At 44.6% G+C, this 19,903-nt stretch overlaps 2 protein-coding genes across 2 annotated transcripts in view; one reads left to right on the top strand and one right to left on the bottom strand.

Annotated features, from left to right (window-relative positions):
* LOC135086140 (uncharacterized) overlaps nucleotides 1-19,903 on the bottom strand; it is a 221,352-nt gene that overhangs the window by 147,054 nt on the left and 54,395 nt on the right. The window lies entirely within an intron of this gene.
* LOC135085898 (serine/threonine-protein kinase 10) overlaps nucleotides 1-19,903 on the top strand; it is a 74,458-nt gene that overhangs the window by 42,525 nt on the left and 12,030 nt on the right. Inside the window, exons 14-22 of the mRNA XM_063980683.1 lie at nucleotides 374-520; nucleotides 2,413-2,554; nucleotides 3,077-3,186; nucleotides 8,017-8,105; nucleotides 8,642-8,755; nucleotides 10,631-10,717; nucleotides 12,209-12,311; nucleotides 12,756-12,913; nucleotides 14,411-14,618. Coding sequence (XP_063836753.1) covers nucleotides 374-520; nucleotides 2,413-2,554; nucleotides 3,077-3,186; nucleotides 8,017-8,105; nucleotides 8,642-8,755; nucleotides 10,631-10,717; nucleotides 12,209-12,311; nucleotides 12,756-12,913; nucleotides 14,411-14,618 — 1,158 coding nt within the window. The remainder of the gene's footprint in view (nucleotides 1-373; nucleotides 521-2,412; nucleotides 2,555-3,076; nucleotides 3,187-8,016; nucleotides 8,106-8,641; nucleotides 8,756-10,630; nucleotides 10,718-12,208; nucleotides 12,312-12,755; nucleotides 12,914-14,410; nucleotides 14,619-19,903) is intronic.

Below are 19,903 nucleotides of genomic sequence, written 5' to 3'. Positions count from 1 at the left end.
GGGCAGCTTGGGGTCATTGGACGGGATTCTACGTGCTCACGGACCAGGCTTTAGTGGCGCCAATGGCACAAAAAGTCCTCCTACACTTTCAGCGTTCACCAGTTGACGTCACTATCTTAGCCACTAGCAAGTGACAGGACCTAACTTTACAGTGGCGCCAACTAATTAGAGTAAATACGACAACCCTCACGTCCAATGATAGAAAATTTCCCCCGGGACAAACAGCCTTGACTGGTTGGGTTCTTATTGGGTGTTGATCCTGGCTACATAGGAGATGCAGCGGTAGGAACGAGAGGTGGGTCTTTACTGAGATAACTGCACTCGATTAGCTACTCTATTAGCATGATGATAGAGTCTAGGCTTGTAAGAATAGCCGACTGTAGCAGTAGCTGTGGCGGCCACCAACGTGGTGGTGGTGCCGGCGCTGGTGGTGGTGGAGCCCAACTCGCTCGCCGCCGCGCCCGCCGGGCTCGTCACCGTCACCACCACGCACCCGCCGGTGCTCACCACCGCTGCCCAGGTTAGTTACTCTACAGGCATGGTCAGTAGTAAAGTCCGGTCGCCGAGCACGTAGAATTTCGTCCAATGACCCCTAGCTACCCATCCTGTCGCGACTGTTCGACGGGCGGCTGCAGTGAGTGTGCGAGCGCGACAGCAATATAATTACGCGCGAGTGATAAAGATGGCTTGGGGGTCATTGGACGAAATTCTACGTGCTCGGCGACCGGACTTTAGAAGACAATCCACCAAGATCTCTGTTAAGTATTTACTTGGCACCATCCTAGTGAGAGCAAATGCGATAGTCCTCCTGCCGTTTCAGCGCTCCTCAGTTGGTTGTCTTAGCGAGTGACAGAACCTTACTCTACAGTGGCGCCAAATAGTGAGTGCATATGCGATGGTTCAGCTTTCATGAGTTGGCGCCACTGTCAAACGAGTGTCTTACTCTAGCGCCAACTGGTAAGGGCAAATACGATAGCTCACATTTCGTTGCGGGTCCAATGACAATTCAACGTGTCCCGGGACAAACTTGGCCTTTACTGGTTGGGTTCATATTCGGTGTTGATCCTGGCTACATAAGATGCAGCTGTAGAAACGTGAAGTGAGTGAGTCCCTATTAAGTGCAGTCAACTAGCTACTCTATAGGCATGATGATAGAGTCTAGGCTTGTAAGAATAACCGGCAGTAGCGGTGGCAGCCACCAACGTGGTGGTGGTGGAGCCCAACTCGCTCGCCGCCGGGCTCGTCACCGCTGTCCAGGTTAGTCACTCTATAGGCTATAGGCATCATGAGAGATCCTGGATCTCAGGTATTTACTCGCAGTTGGAGCGGGCTATACTCGGAGTTGCCCTGCGTGATTGAATCAGAAATGAGGAGATCCGCAGGTGAATCAAAGTGACCGACATAGCTCGCAGAATTGCTAAAATCACGTGACAGGCGGGGCACGTAGTTCGCAGAGACGATGGCCGTTGGGGCAGAAAAGTTCTCGAGTGGCGACCAAGGGCTGGAAGACGTAGCGTGGGCAGGCCTCCTACTAGGTGGACCGACGGCCTCATAAAGGTAGCAGGAAGGCGCTGGATACAGGCCGCTACCAACCGGCCTTGATGGAAATCATTGGGAAGGCCTATGTTCAGTTGTGGACGTCCTGTGGCTGAAATGATGATGATGATCCGCCGGTGCTCACCACCGCTGCTTAGGTCAGTGCACTCGATTGTGGACTCTACAGGCACGATGATAGGGAGTAGGATCGCTCGCCCCTGCTCTTGTTATGACGATTACTACCACGCACCCGCCGGTACTTACCACCGCTGCCCAGGTTAGTTACTTTACAGGCATGGTCAGTAGTAAAGTCCGGCCGCCGAGCACGTAGAATTTCGTCCAATGACACTCCCTACAGCCGCGCGTCGAACAGTCGCGACAGCATTATAATTACGCGTGGGCGATTAGGGCGGGTCATTGTACGAAATTTTGACACCACCAAATAGTTCCAAAATACTGAACTGTCCTATGCATGACATTGACAGTGGGGCGCCACCGTCAATACCGGATCGCTGGTTCCGATTTTTGCCATGTTGGAAACCATATAGTTGAACGATGGTAGCGCCACCCTGTCATTGAGTTTGGTGGGACAGTTTAGCGTGGGTCATCTACACTTTTTAACATGTCAAAACGGAACTCTCCCCTAGATTTTGTATGGCACTACAAGTTAGTGACGTCACTATTTTGTCAAGTCAATTAAATTGCTTTTTTCAATTACAATGCAACCAAAAATCGTAATTTACAGGTAATTTAAAATTAATTAAGTTTTTAAGACCAGAATGAAGTGTCTTTTTAGAAAAGTTGTGATTTCGAATTATTGGGGAATGGTGTCAAATTGTCTATTACTATTTTCTGATTATTATTTATTATTTCCAGTTGCCGCCCAACGCAGTCACGATATCCACAACGCCGCCTATAGCAGACGAAGTGGTCATAGTAGGAGCCGCCTCCAGTTCAGACGATGATTGCTTCGCGCCTTCCTCACTGGACTCGTTGGACACCAGTCATGATTACTCCGGTGAGTTGAAAAAACTCTCCTAAGATACGTTACCGTTCAACATTATACGGCGCTATAGCGTGGCGACAGCACATAAGCGATTTGGCAGTCCTTTATCGTTTTTTCCCTTATCGCTAGGAACACGTTCTATATGGCAAAGACTGTAGCGCTTTGATGCGCGTTAAGAATAAATCTTCTTCTCTTTGTGCGAACTTATTATTTTTAACAGCATTATGACGAGCGCTAGGTATACGTTCTATTTATAGGCGGCATTGCCAAAACAATGCCTTTAACGGCGTTACGGGTGACTTTTGTCACCGTGACAATATGTCTCTATCCTTATAAAGGAGTAAAAGAAACAGATCACGGATAATACTGTCACGGCGACAAAAAAAGGCAATCGTGCGCGCGCGCCTTCAGGGTCACACTCGATGAATAACTTTTGTACGTTAGCTTCGGCTAAACTTTACTCAATACAGCTAATACAGGGCGCCTCCTTCAAAATGTGTTCTCTGAAATAATAAACTTTCTTCTCCTCAACAGAGAAGACCCGCGGCCGCCGCCTGGACAGCAGCGAAGTCCTGATCCTGAGCCCGGGCGCGGCTGGAGACTCCGGGGTCTTCGACGACAGCCAGCATAACCAGCTCAACTTGGTGAGTATTGCTGTCTCTAGTGCTTGAAGACCCGGTTACCACTAAGGTGGAGTGGAGAGAAGTCCATCACTGGGGAACCAGACGCAGGTTAGCGTACCATTCCTACATTGTCGACATTCCACCATCTCGCACTAAGCGTTTCGATAAATAAGTCTTTTATAATGCGAACAGCCAGGGACTGATATTCGCTGCCAAAAATTTGCGTTGTGACAACTTATGAAAACAGTCCTTTTATAATGCGAACAGCCAGGGACTGGAATTCGCTGCCAAAAATTTGCGTTGTGACAACTTATGAAAACAGTCCTTTTATAATGCGAACAGCCAGGGAATGGAATTCGCTGCCAAAACTTTGCGTTGTGACAACTTATGAAAACAGTCCTTTTATAATGCGAACAGCCAGGGACTGGAATTCGCTGCCAAAATTTGCGTTGTGACAACTTATGAAACAGTCCTTGTATAATGCGAACAGCCAGGGACTGGATTACGCTGCCAAAAGGACAATGTTCGTTCTCCATACATTGTTCGCCTAAAGAACCAACAATTTTGACATATTACTACCCGAAAGCGAAATAATACGATTCTGTGTGTAAGAACAATGATTCCTGATGGACACTTGCCATAAAATTAATGATTAAGAATATTAAATCACAGCGATTTTATAATATGTCGTTTATGACAACATGGCGTCTAATGTATTGTGTGAATGTATGAACACCGATTCGCGAAAAATGTTTTGTATTGTCGTCACGCCGAGTCGCAGCCAAATAGTATAAAATAATAGAACAAGTTTTAGAAATACAACTCGGCATTCCACTTTTACAATATGCCCACATATTGCACGTAAATAAACAACATGAATCGTAGGTTGTTTCCACCCTTGTCATCTGACACATGAAATAAACTCCTATTGTATTATAGATATCGAAGCCGAATCGTATATAATAATAGAATGGGTTTTGGAGATCACTCGGGGTTCCACTTTTATAAAATACCTACATATTACATAAAAATACCACGAATCATGAGTTTTCTTTTCACCATTTACATCTGACACGAGATAACAAACTCCTATCTCCATGACTACCATCGTAGTCTATGCCAAAGACTACAATATTTTAAGCAAGAAGTTTCAAACCTTAGCGGCTACGGTAACCCCTGGGCCACATACATCATGATAACATTCGGTCGACACCGGAACGAAGTCTTGCGATTATGCAAAAAAGCATCGTATTCTAGTGCGGCTATATCACGTTCAACCGGGGTTTTAATTCGACTAAAGTCCTGACTAAAGACTGGAAGAAAATACGCCGCATTGTATGAGCACTTCGTGTTCGTTAAAGCGGCTTCAGATCTAGAGCCCACATAGTTTTCTTTCCAATAATATCCGCAAGTAGCGCTGCATGATCTTTACAACAAAAACGGCAATAGTTATTAAGGTGCCAAAATTATATGATTACTTTGGCACGGTATTATACACGTTCGAAGATTTGTCATTTTCATTCATTTCTTCATCATCATCATCATTTCAGCCACAGGACGTCCACTACTGAACATAGGCCTCCCCCAATGACTTCCACATCGCACGGTTGGTAGCGGCCTGCATCCAGCGCCTTCCCGCTACCTTTATCAGGTCGTCGGTCCACCTTGTGGTGGGTTGACATTGCAGAATATGACTTTTGATAGGTTCATCATAGAATTCGGCGGGGATATCCTCACGGAGGAAGTTCGTAAAAGGGCGGAACAAGATCTTATAATAATGCAAGGCCGAAGCTGTTACGCGCGTGCTCCTACGTGTAATCCGGCGAGTATGCAATAAATAGTAATGTCTGGTAAATAGTGGTAATACGTATCGTTCGTTCGTTCGTTTCAGCCGAAAAGACGTCCACTGCTGGACAAAGGCGCATACAGGCACCTCCCGCGACCTTCACCAGATCGTCGGTCCACCTAGTGGGAGGCCTGCCCACGCTACGTCTTTCGGCTCGTGGTCGCCACTCAAGAACTTTCCTGCCCCAGCGGCCATCAGCTCTACGAGCTATGTGCCCCGCCCCGTCTATGTCTGTATGCGCTACGATTACAGGGTATCATTTTGCATAGTCGCAAGACTTCACTCCGCTGCTGTCAAATCAATGTCGCATAATGTTATCGCAATGTGTGTGGCCCTTGGCCAAATCACAGAAGCCTATGCGAAGAAAGAGCACTTGAATGACAATAAAAATCAGGGTTACCATTTTATAAGATTTCCTCACTATTGAGGGTAACAAAGTAACATTAATAATCTAGCCATTAATTACATTTATTACCTATACGAGAAAGTAAAGCAACATGCGGTTTTATTTTAATTTGTAAAATATTAAACCCCTCATATTTGTAACAGTTTGTTCCAAGTTTAGTTTTACTGTTTTGTTAACAGTATTGCTGTTTCAGCTGTCACTGTGAAGCTTTGGGAAAATAAATAAATAGAAAAAATATTAACATAAATATTTATTTAAGTTTTTATGTTCATCATAATATGCCAATTTAAGTTACACTGTGTGACAGTCTTTGACACTAAACAAACTCTTCAGCTTAATAATACCTACCTACAGGGCGTTTTTATAGTTACTCTTGCTGATGAAACAAGAAGGGTTGATTCTACTACTGAAATACAACTACTTTTCTTACAGGACCAATATCAAATTCTCAAAAAAATTCACATCCTCGTGATGGTGATAATTTCTATGGAGAGGTTTTTTTTATATTCGGTCTCTTGGGATAAGTTATTCCATTTGAGCAGTAGAATTAATCCTTTTTATTCGATCACATATAAAAACAACACAAGTGTTTAGGAAAACTTCTTCTTTGGTATGGTATCACTACGGAGTTATAATGTCGGCAACTCTGTATCACTGACTTGTAACTTTCAAACAGCATGAATAATAAGGGCACCACATTGGTTTTCTTTCTGAAAAAAGGCTTTCAGTTTTAGTACTAACCCTTTAGCACTATTTCATTGAAATAAAAATACAATAAACGCACAGAAGACTGAAATTGAGTCAACTGACGTGACATTTATAATTTGTTGACATTATGACAGTTTGACAAGACTAGGGATTGAAAAAGTTTTAATTGAAAAAGTAAAATGACAATTTATTAAAACGATTCACATGGATATAATCGATTAAAAATATTTATAAAATGTTCTGATACTTGCCTGTAGCGATTATCCAATCCTGGTTTCTACTGAAAAACTACCTCGTGGCAAGATTTTAATAAAATAATAAAATCTTTATCTTCTCTTTCACAATCTATAAAAGTTCATTTGGTCTATTATTATACATGTGCTATGAATGAGGGTTTTCGCGATTGAAAAATCCGCGAGATGGCAATACGTAGACGCGAGGTCCAAATGCTGCATGATTGGTGGATATCTGTCAATGTCATGTCAAAAATAACCAATCATGCAGCATTTGGACCTCACGTCTACGTATTGCCATCTGGCGGATTTTTCAATCGCGAAAACCCTCATTGGCATAGATTATGAGAGACTGGCAACTATACTAGGTTGATATCAGGTGATCCGTCTGCTCATTTGCCTCCTGTCACATAAAAAAAAAATATATATGTTTCTCACACTTCAACTGGCATTGGATTCAACATCGGATTCTGACACTTTTACAGTTATGATACCATGAATATCAGTTTATGGTCCTAATTATTTTTATTTTATTTACGACCTTCGACCAGTTGGACACTTTAGATATCTTCTTGTAATAGTGTCAAACTGTCAATATCTTTTTAGCTTTTAACGCAAATCTAGTCTTCAAAGCAGTTTAATCGATTTATTTTATTTTCAAAATCGATATTTTATTGTCTATGATGGCCGCAGGAACATCACTATACATGGACTCCCAGCAATAAAGTACGGTAATGCCTCGTACAGATTTTATCGGCAAAAATTATGGAACTTGATAGGTTTTAGACCATGCCACGCACCAAAACGTCCGGAAGTTGTAATAGTATTATAGAATAAACGTTAAAAGACTTATTTATTTAATTTTTCAATGCTTAAGTGTCCATTAGAATGAAAGGGTGCTTAATGTATTAAAAAAAATAGAAAATAATTATGATGGGTTAATGTTTTTGGGCGGTTTTTTAGGCGGTTTCTGACAATGTCCTTTGCGTTGTGACAACTTATGAAAACAGTCACGACGCATTGTGGCATTTGTGACAATGAAGAAAAGCCTTGATGCGTTCTGATCACTAGTTGGAGTAATCATCACTACTGACTTTGTAACTTGTTAGCAAAGGAAAGGTTTTCCGTTACTTTTCATATTGTAGTCAATTAAAATTTAAAACATAACCCTTCACCCCCTGGGTTGTTATAGTGCTCTGAAAACTACCTATGGCTACATCTAGGGATGTTTTGGATGTGTAGTTTTGGTTATGGATACGGTTACGGATATAGGAATAATATTATACCGGTTTCGGATATTTTTTTATTTCGGATATCTGAAAGTTTCGGTTACGGTTACGGATATTTGTGCTTTAGAATGCAATTTGCAATAGTTGTCCACCGTGTTGGATCATTCGTGGTCGCACACTAAATCGAATAAAAAGTAATAAAAAAAAATAAAAATTGATACTCGATGGCATTATGAAGGTAAATCAGGCTGTTGTGTCTTTACATATAATGCTATTTAAACTGCCTACATCCGAAACTATCCGAAACTTTTGAATGGGTTACGGTTACGGTTTCGGATATTTTTTTATTTCGGATATCCGAAAGTTACGGTTACGGATATCCATTACATCCCTGCCACATACTAATAGAGCTTGTATTTGTCTCTGCAGGACACATCGCACGTTTCCGTGGTGACTGTGGGCGAGCCGGCCGCGCCGCCGCCTATCGCTACGCGCCTCAGTCCAGACAGCTTTGAGAGGTGGGTTCTAATGATAAGTCACATAATGGTGACATATGACACAATGTAAAATCGCACATACTCCGTAATAAGACTGCTTTTATTTATTTATTGGGCTATCAATATGAGATACAGTAATTAACACAACAAAAAAAATTAAGCTAAAGGCCTACCAGGGATGCGGCGTAAAACCAAATACTTATTACGTTTTTCCTACGTGTTAATAAACATATTTTTCTTCGGGACCTTTCCTTGAAAACCGCGCTCACTGGTGACTTTTTTTTTCACTGTACAGTAATGTGTATTTTTCTCTTTATAAACATATAAAATGAAAGATATACTTTACTCATGTCACGCTGACAAAAAGGTGCAAAAATCCTACATTTTTCTGTAGGATTACATTTTTGAGTAAAAAAGAAATACGATTTTCTTTTTTTTTTGTTTATTTATTGTTTGCAGTTCTGCATAAGTTTCGTGATAGAATTTTTACCCGACTGCGCTAGGAGGGTTATGTTCCATGTATGTTTGCACCCGTTATATCACGTGCCTTCTCGCAGATCGCAGTCCGACAGCGGTTCGGTCGCGTCGTCGTCGTCGCGCCGCCACGACGCCGACTCGCTGGCCGCCAACGATCACGACGACCGCGACAGAGAGCTCAATGGAGGCACCAGGTCAGTGGGATACACTTCTTTGGAGGGACTATAGTCACTATAGGTAAAGCCCGGTCCGTGAGCACGTAGAATTTTGTCCAATGACTCCTAGCTACCCATCCTTATCGCTCGCGCGTAATTATATTGCTGTCGCGACTGTGCGACGGGCGCCCGCAGTGAGTGTGCGAGCGCGACAGCAATATAATTACGCGCGAGTGATAAGGATGGGTAGCTTGGGGTCATTGGACGAAATTCTATCTGCTTGGCGGCCGGACTTTAGATGATCACGGCATCGACATTGAGCTCAAAACAAATCCCGAACAATAATAATAATATTTATTCAACTCAGTCAATCAGCACTCAAATGGATACAGGTTACACTTACTATACAGTGTGAGTCACGTTAAAGTGTACATATGAAAATAGATAAAACTAGACCTTTTTTTATCGACAAAAAAGAGGTCAAAAAATTTTTGAGATTTTTTTTTAATTTTTTATAGATTTTTTTTTCTTCCAATAACTTCTTGTAAAGAAAACGTAATAACTTTTGAACTAAGCGGTATATCCTTATAAAATAAAAACAGTAATAATGCTAAATAACAGGCGATACTAAAAAATTACATAAAATTTACAAAAAATGCCAGCAAATAATAAAAAATGATACTTTTTGAAAAAAAAAACTGCTTTTAAATTCGTGTTTTTTTGGTTATTTGATAAATTTCTCCAAAAAATGCCCCTATAACAGGTGGTTTTTATTACTTTGTATTATTCTCTATCGTATTATCTTTGTAAAACCAAAAATCGCATGTCTCTATCCCTATCACAACATTTGCTATGATCGTTTGAACAAAGGCCTGCCACAACATTATTCTCTGCTACAGGTAGAGACAATTTCAATTTTAACTAAAATGCTTATTTTACTTCGAAATCTTTTGTTTTTATTTGAAATCTAACTTGTCTTTATCAAAATTACAAATCTAGAGCCATTTTCAGTTTCGTTGTTAACGAAGCGTTGAATGGCGCGCCCGGAGAGGCTTAGTTCAAACGATCATTGCAAACGTTGTGATAGGGATAGAGACATGTGATTTTTGGTTTTACGAAGATAATACGATAGAGAATAATAAAAAGTAATAAAAACCACCTGTTATAGGGGCATTTTTTGGAGAAATTTATCAAATAACCAAAAAAACACGAATTTAAAAGCAGATTTTTTTCAAAAAGTATATTTTTTTATTATTTGTTGGCATTTTCTGGGTATTTCACGTATTTTTTTAGTATCGCCTGTTATTTAGCATTATTACTGTTTTTATTTTATCAGGATATACCGCTTAGTTTAAAAGTTATTACGTTTTCTTTACAATAAGTAATTGGAAGAAAAAAAATTCTATAAAAAAATAAAAAAAAATCACAAAAAATTTTTGAACTCTTTTTTGTCGATAAAAATAGGTCTAGTTTTATCTATTTTCATATGTACACTTTAACGTGACTCACACTGTATATCTTTAAAAAAGAGTGACTAAACGCCGCTTAACAACTCTTGCCTTGTTCGCGTTAGTCTGAAAAAATGCATAAAAAACATCTTTAGTCAACCCATAAATAACTTACCCACCATCAAGTGAGATGAAGGCAACGAGCTTCCTCGTTGTGGCTAAAAAAAATAAGAAGTCTGTTTCATAATAACTCATGCTCAACTCACATAACGGATATATTTTTGCAATTAATTTAAACACGCTTTGAAAATCTCTTTTGAAAGAAAAGTTTACACTATCACTGCACTCTTTTGGCAGAAAATTGCATCAACATTCTAACACACACTAATTCATACCACACTCACAATCATCAAGCGCCACTGCAAAAGTAGTCTTAGCTAGCAGCTTATAGAGTGCTTATTCGCAGAGTCAGCACGGACATCCACGAGAACGGCGAAGCGGTGGTGCTGAGGCGGAAGACGCAGGAAGGACAGCCGGTCAACAGGATACAGAGGTATAGTGAGAAGTATTTTTTTATGCATAACAAGGCAGATATTTGACCACAATCGCACCTGATGTTACCACCCGTTCGCGCCACGTTTGCCGGTCCGTAGAATACGCGTCCCCTCCCCCAACCGCGATAAAACGCAATTAGTTAGTGATTAAACGCAATGAGGGCTATCGTTTTAGCGCTCACCAGTTAGCGCCACTGTAGAGTAAGGTCCTGTCACTTGCTAGTAGCGAAGACAGTGGCGCCAACTGGTGAGCGCGAAAGTGGTAGGAGGACTATCGCATTTGCACTCATCAAGATGGCGCCACTGTAGAGTAAGGTCCTGTCAATCGCCAGGGGTGCCAACTGTTAAGTATAAAAACGATAGCCCTCATTAATGTGTATTATTTTACGCAAATACACAATTTTGATCAATAGTAATAAATAAAAAACATTTTAAATATAGTTTGATAAAGTTATAGACGTTTCCCTTCGAGTGACGTCATATCGCCAGCGGCAAATTTAAAGCGAACGGATAGTAAGTGGGATGCAGTCTAGGATGGTACATATCTGCCCTGTAAGTGCCTATTCAATCTCGCCTTGAAAACGCCCGGATTGTAGTGTTTGGGAAAGACAGCAGCAGGCAACGAATTCCAGTCCCTAGCTGTTCGTATTATCACAGAATAATAATAAGTACTACGTACAGAAGTTTTACTTCGCGAAAGTATTTAAAAAAAATGTATGCTCAATGTCATTAACAATATGGCGTAATTTAGCTTGTCTCAAGAGTCAAGCACCATTTTGTTGACAAACGTCAGTGATCGGTACTGCGCCGAAGCTATAGGGCTGACTTCGGTAAAATGATGTGACGTGAGGTGCCAAACTGCGGAAAATGGCGGAGGAAATACATGATTTAGCATGAATTATCATGAATAATATTAACTACTTATTTACCTCTCAGTGTCTTGAGGCAACTTAAAAAAGTACATTCTGTGTTTTTATTATTATTTAGGCAGTTAAATACTGCACAGTATTTAGTACACCATTTTCTTTATTTTCTTCCATCATACACAAGAATACGCGTGCGTGAGTCAATGTTCGCTCGTATGTGAGGCCTTGTCGAATAGTATCCTGTAGGTGGGTCATCGTGCGTGTTTTGTTTTCGATGTAAACTCGCGGAGATGAACAGGCCTGGTATTATAAAAGAGTCATCGAAACGCTTAGTGCGAGCTGGTGGAATTGAAGTCTTTTAAAATACCAGAGATTAATTTATTAATACAGTTACAGTACATAGAATGCCACTTATTTATTTTATAATGCGAACAGCTAGGGACTGGAATTCGCTGCCTGCTGCTGTTCCCGAACACTATAATCCGGGCCCTTTCAAGGCGAGAGTGAATAGGCACTTACAGGGCAGATATGTACCATCCTAGACTTTTCGATTGTGGGTCTGTCTTCATGACTAACGATTTTAAATTCCGTAAATTACGAAAGATTATATTTGTCTGTCTACAGGTCAAAGGAAGACATCCACATGGCAAACCTCAAGAAGAAAACGCGCAAACGGACGAGAAAGTTCGAGATCGATGGCGTCATCGTCACCACCACCACTTCCAAGGTACGGTTACTGCTGAAAAATATGTATAATGAAATACTATTCGTGACTTACCGGCACTGCCTGAGACGTCCATCCACAAGGTGGACAGATGACCTCATGAAAGTTGTAGGAGGTCGCTGAATGCCGCTAACAGCTGGTCATTATGGAAATCATTGGGGGAGGCCTATGTTCAGCAGTGGACGTCCTATGGCTGAGATGATGATGATTCAGCACTGCAAAATATATTTTAATCAACAATCAAAAGAAATCAACCTCCCAGAGAAGTTTGGTTGCCACAAAATAAAAAAATAAATAAATAAGAGAGTTGCGTTTTGACAGCGTCAAATAACTATGTCATTCATTTGATTGGTGGTGTCAACAACCCGATGAATATTCGGTCGCGAACCGAACCGAACATAGCTCGCGCTCATTCGCCGAGCATCGCATTAACTTCCAAACTTCCAGGTGATCTGGGGCGACGAGGAGAGCGGTCGCACGTGGGACGACCACGCGCTGCGGAAGCAGGAGCTACGCGAGATCAAGATGCTTCAGAAGCAAGAACAGAAGCAGTTCCAGGACCTGAATGCTAAGGAGTTGCAGCTGAGGGAACAGCAGGACAAGAGGTGGGTGACTAAAGATATGCTACACTTATGCAGGAACAGATGAAGGTACTTTACCACTGTCGCAGTTGGATTTTAGTGACTAGACATACTGACTAATCCCATCCTAGTGACTAGACTGTAGGCCATTTGCATCCTAGTTACAAGACTATAGGCTATTTGCATCCTAGTTACAAGACTTTGCATCCCAGTGACTAGGTATGAAGACTTATTCCATACCAGTGACTACTTATATAGACTTGTTGCATCCTAGTGACAAGACTTGCCGACTAGTTACATCCTAGGAACATGACACACACACTAGTTGCATCCTAGTGACTAGGAATAAAGACTAATTGCATCCCAGTGACAATACTTACCGACTAGTTGCATCCTAGTGACATGACACCGATTGGCCATCCCAGCGAATAGACATGTAGACTTATTGCATCCTAGTGACTCGACATATCGACGGCTTGCATCCTAGCGACTAGACATATTGACAGGTCGCATCCCAGTTACTACACATTCTCTATGTCTTGCATTTTATTAACTAAACGCATCAAATAGTGGCATCCCAGTGACCAGACAACAATCGCACTTCCATACATGCCCATACTGATCAACTACCCGACTAAACTATCGGCCGGCGAGAAATCGATGGTCTGCGCCTAGGCACAGAATAAGTAATAGTACAGGTACAGAAGGATTACTCCGCAAGACGATTTAAATAAATGCGAGTCTTGCTACGACGCGATACAGTGGAATTCAGCTCGCACAACACTACGTACCTACAATTTTATTCACCTACAAGTTTTGTCTCTTTCTATCGCGTGCCTCTGAACTTTTCTTACGCTGTTAGGGATGCTGTCTAGTGAAAAAATAATTAATCTACTTATTTGTAATGAGGTACGTACGTAGGTAAGTATTACTGTTATTTTACCTTTGTAAAAATAACATTTCAAATATACCTACTTAGGATTAAAAAAAACTTATTTTATTACAATGTCTTCATTGATACCTATTTTAACACAAGACGAATAAATTAAACATACTATTACAGAAAAAAAAAAGAATCCTATACTATCCTAAGAATTATTGATTACCGACATGGCCAACATACCTTTCATCATCATTCTTTGGGAAGCGAAAAAAAAGATAAATCCGGTATTTCTTTTCGAATTTAAACACCCGAACGCCGCACAATATTTCTTTCTCTTTGTGTCCATTTTTAAATAATACTTCGATCATAGAATTATAATCATACTACAACGCACGCCAGCGTCCTGACGGGCACGCGCGTGACACTCGACTGATATAATACCCGCCGGCGGGGCGCTTCGCTGTAGGTAATTATCGGATGTACCGCGCGGAGTGAGCCAGGCCTGGCCTAGGCTAACAGCGTATTAAAATGTCGATGGGTTCAACCAGTGTCTAAGTAGCTCAGATGGAAGAGCAGTCGACCGAAACGTCGCAGGTTCGATTTTAACAAGTTATTTAAAAATATTCTTTCCTACCCAGGTTCGAAGCCGAGCTAGCCTCACTCGCGCGCGCACACGAAGCGGACCTTGACACGTTGGCGCGCGCGCAACGCGCAGCCGCTGAACGCGCTGAACAACAGCTTGAGATGGAGCTGCGGCACGCCGGCAAGCGGCTGAGGGCGGAGCACGAGCGCGATCTGAGGCACTTCCGCGACACGCTCAAGCAGGAGCTGAAGCTGCTCAAGCAGGTATAGTCACATCCCAGCGACTAGTTGCACCCTAGTGACAAGTGAAGCAGACCTAGACACGTTAAGCCGCTGAACGCGCTGAACAACAGCTGGAGATGGAGCTGCGGCACGCCGGCAAGCGGCTGAGGGCGGAGCACGAGCGCGATCTGAGGCACTTCCGAGACACGCTCAAGCAGGAGCTGAAGCTGCTCAAGCAGGTATAATGTCATAAAAAGGTTCTGATCACCACGTCAGAGGTACCAGCTTAAAATGCTCAGAGGTACCAGCTTAAAACAAAAATAAATCCCTGTGACCAGTTACATCCCAGTGACTAGTTACATCCCAGTGACCGGTTGCATCCCAGCGACTAGTTGCATCCTAGTGACCAAGTGCATCCTAGTGACCAGGTGTATCCTAGTAGCATCCCAGTGACTGGTTATACTGGCTAATTGCATCCCAATGGCTTGTTACACTACCATCTCAGTAACGGCAGTAAGCGGCTGAGGGCGGAGCACGAGCGCGATCTGAGGCACTTCCGCGACACGCTCAAGCAGGAGCTGAAGCTGCTCAAGCAGGTATAATGTCATAAAAAGGTTCTGATCACCACGTCAGAGGTACCAGCTTAAAATGCTCAGAGGTACCAGCTTAAAACAAAAATAAATCCCTGTGACCAGTTACATCCCAGTGACTAGTTACATCCCAGTGACCGGTTGCATCCCAGCGACTAGTTGCATCCTAGTGACCAAGTGCATCCTAGTGACCAGGTGTATCCTAGTAGCATCCCAGTGACTGGTTATACTGGCTAATTGCATCCCAATGGCTTGTTACACTACCATCTCAGTAACGGCAGCAAGCGGCTGAGGGCGGAGCACGAGCGCGATCTGAGGCACTTCCGCGACACGCTCAAGCAGGAGCTGAAGCTGCTCAAGCAGGTATAGTCACATCCCAGCTACCAGGTGCATCTTTGATTTCTCCAGGTTCGAAGCCGAGCTAAAGCCTGGTCTGTGAGCACGTAGAATTTTGTCCAATGACCCCAAGCTATCCATCCGCTCGCGCGTAATTATGTTGATGTCGCGCTCGCACACTAACTGCGGGCGCCCGTCGCACAGTCGCGACAGCAATACAATGAGGGCTATCGTTTTTATACTTAACAGTTGGCACCCCTGGCGATTGACAGGACCTTACTCTACAGTGGCGCCATCTTGATGAGTGCAAATGCGATAGTCCTCCTACCACTTTAGCGCTCACAAGTTGGCGCCACTGTCTTCGCTACTAGCAAGTGACAGGACCTTACTCTACAGTGGCGCTAACTGGTGAGCGCTAAAACGATAGCCCTCATTACGCGCGAGCGATACGGATGGGTAGCTAGGGGTCATTGGACAAAATTCTACGTGCTCACGGACTAGGCTTTAGCCTCCTTAGCGCGCGCGCACGAAGCAGCAGACCTAGACACGTTAAGCCGCTGAACGCGCTGAACAACAGCTAGAGATGGAGCTGCGGCACGCCGGCAAGCGGCTGCGGGCGGAGCACGAGCGCGATCTAAGGCACTTCCGCGACACGCTCAAGCAGGAGCTGAAGCTGCTCAAGCAGGTACATTGCATCCCAGCGACAAGTTGCATCCTAGTGACAAGTTGCATCCTGGTGACCAGTTATATGCCAGTGACTAGTTGCATCCTGGTGACTAGTTACATCCCAGCGACCAAGTACATCCCAGTGACTAGTTGCATCCCAGTGACAAGTTGCATCCCAGTGACAAGTTGCATCCTAGTGACAAGTAGCATCCCAGTGACCAGGTGCATCCTAGTAGCATCCCAGTGACTTGTTATACTGGCTAATTGCATCCCAATGGCTTGTTACACTACCATCTCAGTAACGGCAGTAAGCGGCTTCGGGCGGAGCACGAGCGCGATCTCAGGCACTTCCGCGACACGCTCAAGCAGGAGCTGAAGCTGCTCAAGCAGGTACATTTGCATCCCAGCGACTAATTGCATCCTAGTGACAAGTTGCATCCCAGTGACTTGTTACACTAGCATCTCAGTAACGGCAGTAAGCGGCTTCGAGCGGAGCACGAGCGCGATCTGAGGCACTTCCGCGACACGCTCAAGCAGGAGCTGAAGCTGCTCAAGCAGGTACACTTGCATCCCAGCGACTAGTTACATCCTAGTGACAAGTTGCATCCCAGTGACAAGTTGCATCCCAGTGACAAGTTGCATCCCAGTGACAAGTTGCATCCCGGCGACTAGTTGCATCCTGGTGACAAGTTGCATCCCAGCGACCAGGTGCATCCCAGCGACCAGGTGCATCCCAGCGACCAGGTGCATCCCAGTGACTAGTTGCATCCCAGTGACAAGTTGCATCCCAGTGACAAGTTGCATCCCGGCGACTAGTTGCATCCTGGTGACAAGTTGCATCCCAGTGACCAGGTGCATCCCAGCGACCAGGTGCATCCCAGCGACCAAGTACATCCCAGTGACTAGTTGTACCTCAGTGGCCAGTAGCATCCAAGCGACTAGTTGCATCCCAGTGACTTGTTACACTAGCTAGTAGCTGCGGCACGCCGGCAAGCGGCTGCGAGCGGAGCACGAGCGCGATCTGAGGCACTTCCGCGACACGCTCAAGCAGGAGCTCAAGCTGCTCAAGCAGGTATAGTCACATCCCAGCGACCAGGTGCATCTTTGATTTCTCCAGGTTCGAAGCCGAGCTAAAGCCTGGTCTGTGAGCACGTAGAATTTTGTCCAATGACCCCAAGCTACCCATCCTTATTGCTCGCGCGTAATTATGTTGCTGTCGCGCTCGCACACTCACTGCGGGCGCCCGTCGCACAGTCGCGACAGCAATACAATGAGGGCTATCGTTTTTATACTTAACAGTTGGCACCCCTGGCGATTGACAGGACCTTACTCTACAGTGGCGCCATCTTGATGAGTGCAAATGCGATAGTCCTCCTACCACTTTAGCGCTCACCAGTTGGTGCCACTGTCTTCGCTACTAGCAAGTGACAGGACCTTACTCTACAGTGGCGCTAACTGGTGAACGCTAAAACGATAGCCCTCATTACGCGCGAGCGATACGGATGGGTAGCTGGGGGTCATTGGACAAAATTCTACGTGCTCACGGACTAGGCTTTAGCCTCCTTAGCGCGCGCGCACGAAGAAGCAGACCTAGACACTAAGCCGCTGAACGCGCTGAACAACAGCTAGAGATGGAGCTGCGGCACGCCGGCAAGCGGCTGAGAGCGGAGCACGAGCGCGATCTGAGGCACTTCCGAGACACGCTCAAGCAGGAGCTGAAGCTGCTCAAGCAGGTACACTTGCATCCCAGCGACTAATTGCATCCTAGTGACAAGTTGCATCCCAGTGACAAGTTGCATCCTAGTGACAAGTTGCATCCCAGTGACAAGTTGCATCCCAGTGACAAGTTGCATCCTAGTGACAAGTAGCATCCCAGTGACCAGGTGCATCCTAGTAGCATCCCAGTGACTGGTTATACTGGCTAATTGCATCCCAATGGCTTGTTACACTAGCATCTCAGTAACGGCAGTAAGCGGCTTCGAGCGGAGCACGAGCGCGATCTGAGGCACTTCCGCGACACGCTCAAGCAGGAGCTGAAGCTGCTCAAGCAGGTATAGTCACATCCCAGCGACCAGGTGCATTGCATCCCAGTGACCAGGTGCATCCAAGTGACCAGGTGCATCCTAGTGACCAGTTGCATCCCAGTGACAAGTTGCATCTTAGTGACTAGTTGCATCCTAGTGACTAGTTGCATCCCAGTGACTAGTTGCATCCTAGTGACTAGTTGCATCCCAGTGACTAGTTGCATCCTAGTGACTAGTTGCATCCTAGTGACTAGTTGCATCCCAGTGACTAGTAGCATCCCAGTGGCCAGTAGCATCCCAGTGACTAGTTGTACCCCAGTGGCCAGTAGCATCCAAGCGACTAGTTGCATCCTGGTGACTTGTTACACTAGCTAGTAGGAGCACGCCGGCAAGCGGCTGCGAGCGGAGCACGAGCGCGATCTGAGGCATTTCCGCGACACGCTCAAGCAGGAGCTGAAGCTGCTCAAGCAGGTATAGTCACATCCCAGCGACCAGGTGCATCTTTGATTTCTCCAGGTTCGAAGCCGAGCTAAAGCCTGGTCTGTGAGTACGTAGAATTTTGTCCAATGACCCCAAGCTACCCATCCTTATCGCTCGCGCGTAATTATGTTGATGTCGCGCTCGCACACTCACTGCGGGCGCCCGTCGCACAGTCGCGACAGCAATACAATGAGGGCTATCGTTTTTATACTTAACAGTTGGCACCCCTGGCGATTGACAGGACCTTACTCTACAGTAGCGCCATCTTGATGAGTGCAAATGCGATAGTCCTCCTACCACTTTCGCGCTCACCAGTTGGCGCCACTGTCTTCGCTACTAGCAAGTGACAGGACCTTACTCTACAGTGGCGCTAACTGGTGAGCGCTAAAACGATAGCCCTCATTACGCGCGAGCGATAAGGATGGGTAGCTTGGGGTCATTGGACAAAATTCTACGTGCTCACGGACTAGGCTTTAGCCTCCTTAGCGCGCGCGCACGAAGAAGCAGACCTAGACACGTTAAGCCGCTGAACGCGCTGAACAACAGCTAGAGATGGAGCTGCGGCACGCCGGCAAGCGGCTGAGGGCGGAGCACGAGCGCGATCTGAGGCACTTCCGCGACACGCTCAAGCAGGAACTGAAGCTGCTCAAGCAGGTATAGTCACATCCCAGCGACCAGTTGCATTGCATCCCAGTGACCAGGTGCATCCTAGTGACCAGTTGCATCTCAGTGACAAGTTGCATCCCAGTGACAAGTTGCATCCTAGTGACAAGTTGCATCCTAGTGACAAGTTGCATCCTAGTGACCAGTTGCATCCCAGTGACAAGTTGCATCCCAGTGACTAGGTGCATCCCAATGACCAGGTGTATCCCAGCGACAGTTGCTTCCCAGTGACCAGGTGCATCCCAGTGACTAGTATCATCCTAGTGACAAACAATCGGAATAGTTCCTGAACCTTCAAAGGTCAAGAAGACACCTCAACTAGTTGCCTCCTTTTGACTAGTCACTGATTAGTTGCATCATGGAAACTAGTCCCACTAGATTCAAATATTGAGATAACGATTGATTACCTCTACTGCATAAATCCATAAACTAATCGTAATACAGAAACCTTACTATGATAAACAATTACCACTCAAACAAAGTTACGGGCACAACATACAAAGTTCAACCCTCAGTAAGTCACCAGGAATCATGCCTTCTATAGATGACCCACGCTGAACTGTCCCAC

Source organism: Ostrinia nubilalis, chromosome 30 (genome assembly GCF_963855985.1).
Source record: "Ostrinia nubilalis chromosome 30, ilOstNubi1.1, whole genome shotgun sequence".
Classification (NCBI taxonomy): domain Eukaryota; kingdom Metazoa; phylum Arthropoda; class Insecta; order Lepidoptera; family Crambidae; genus Ostrinia; species Ostrinia nubilalis.
This window is presented reverse-complemented; position numbering and strand designations above follow the sequence as displayed.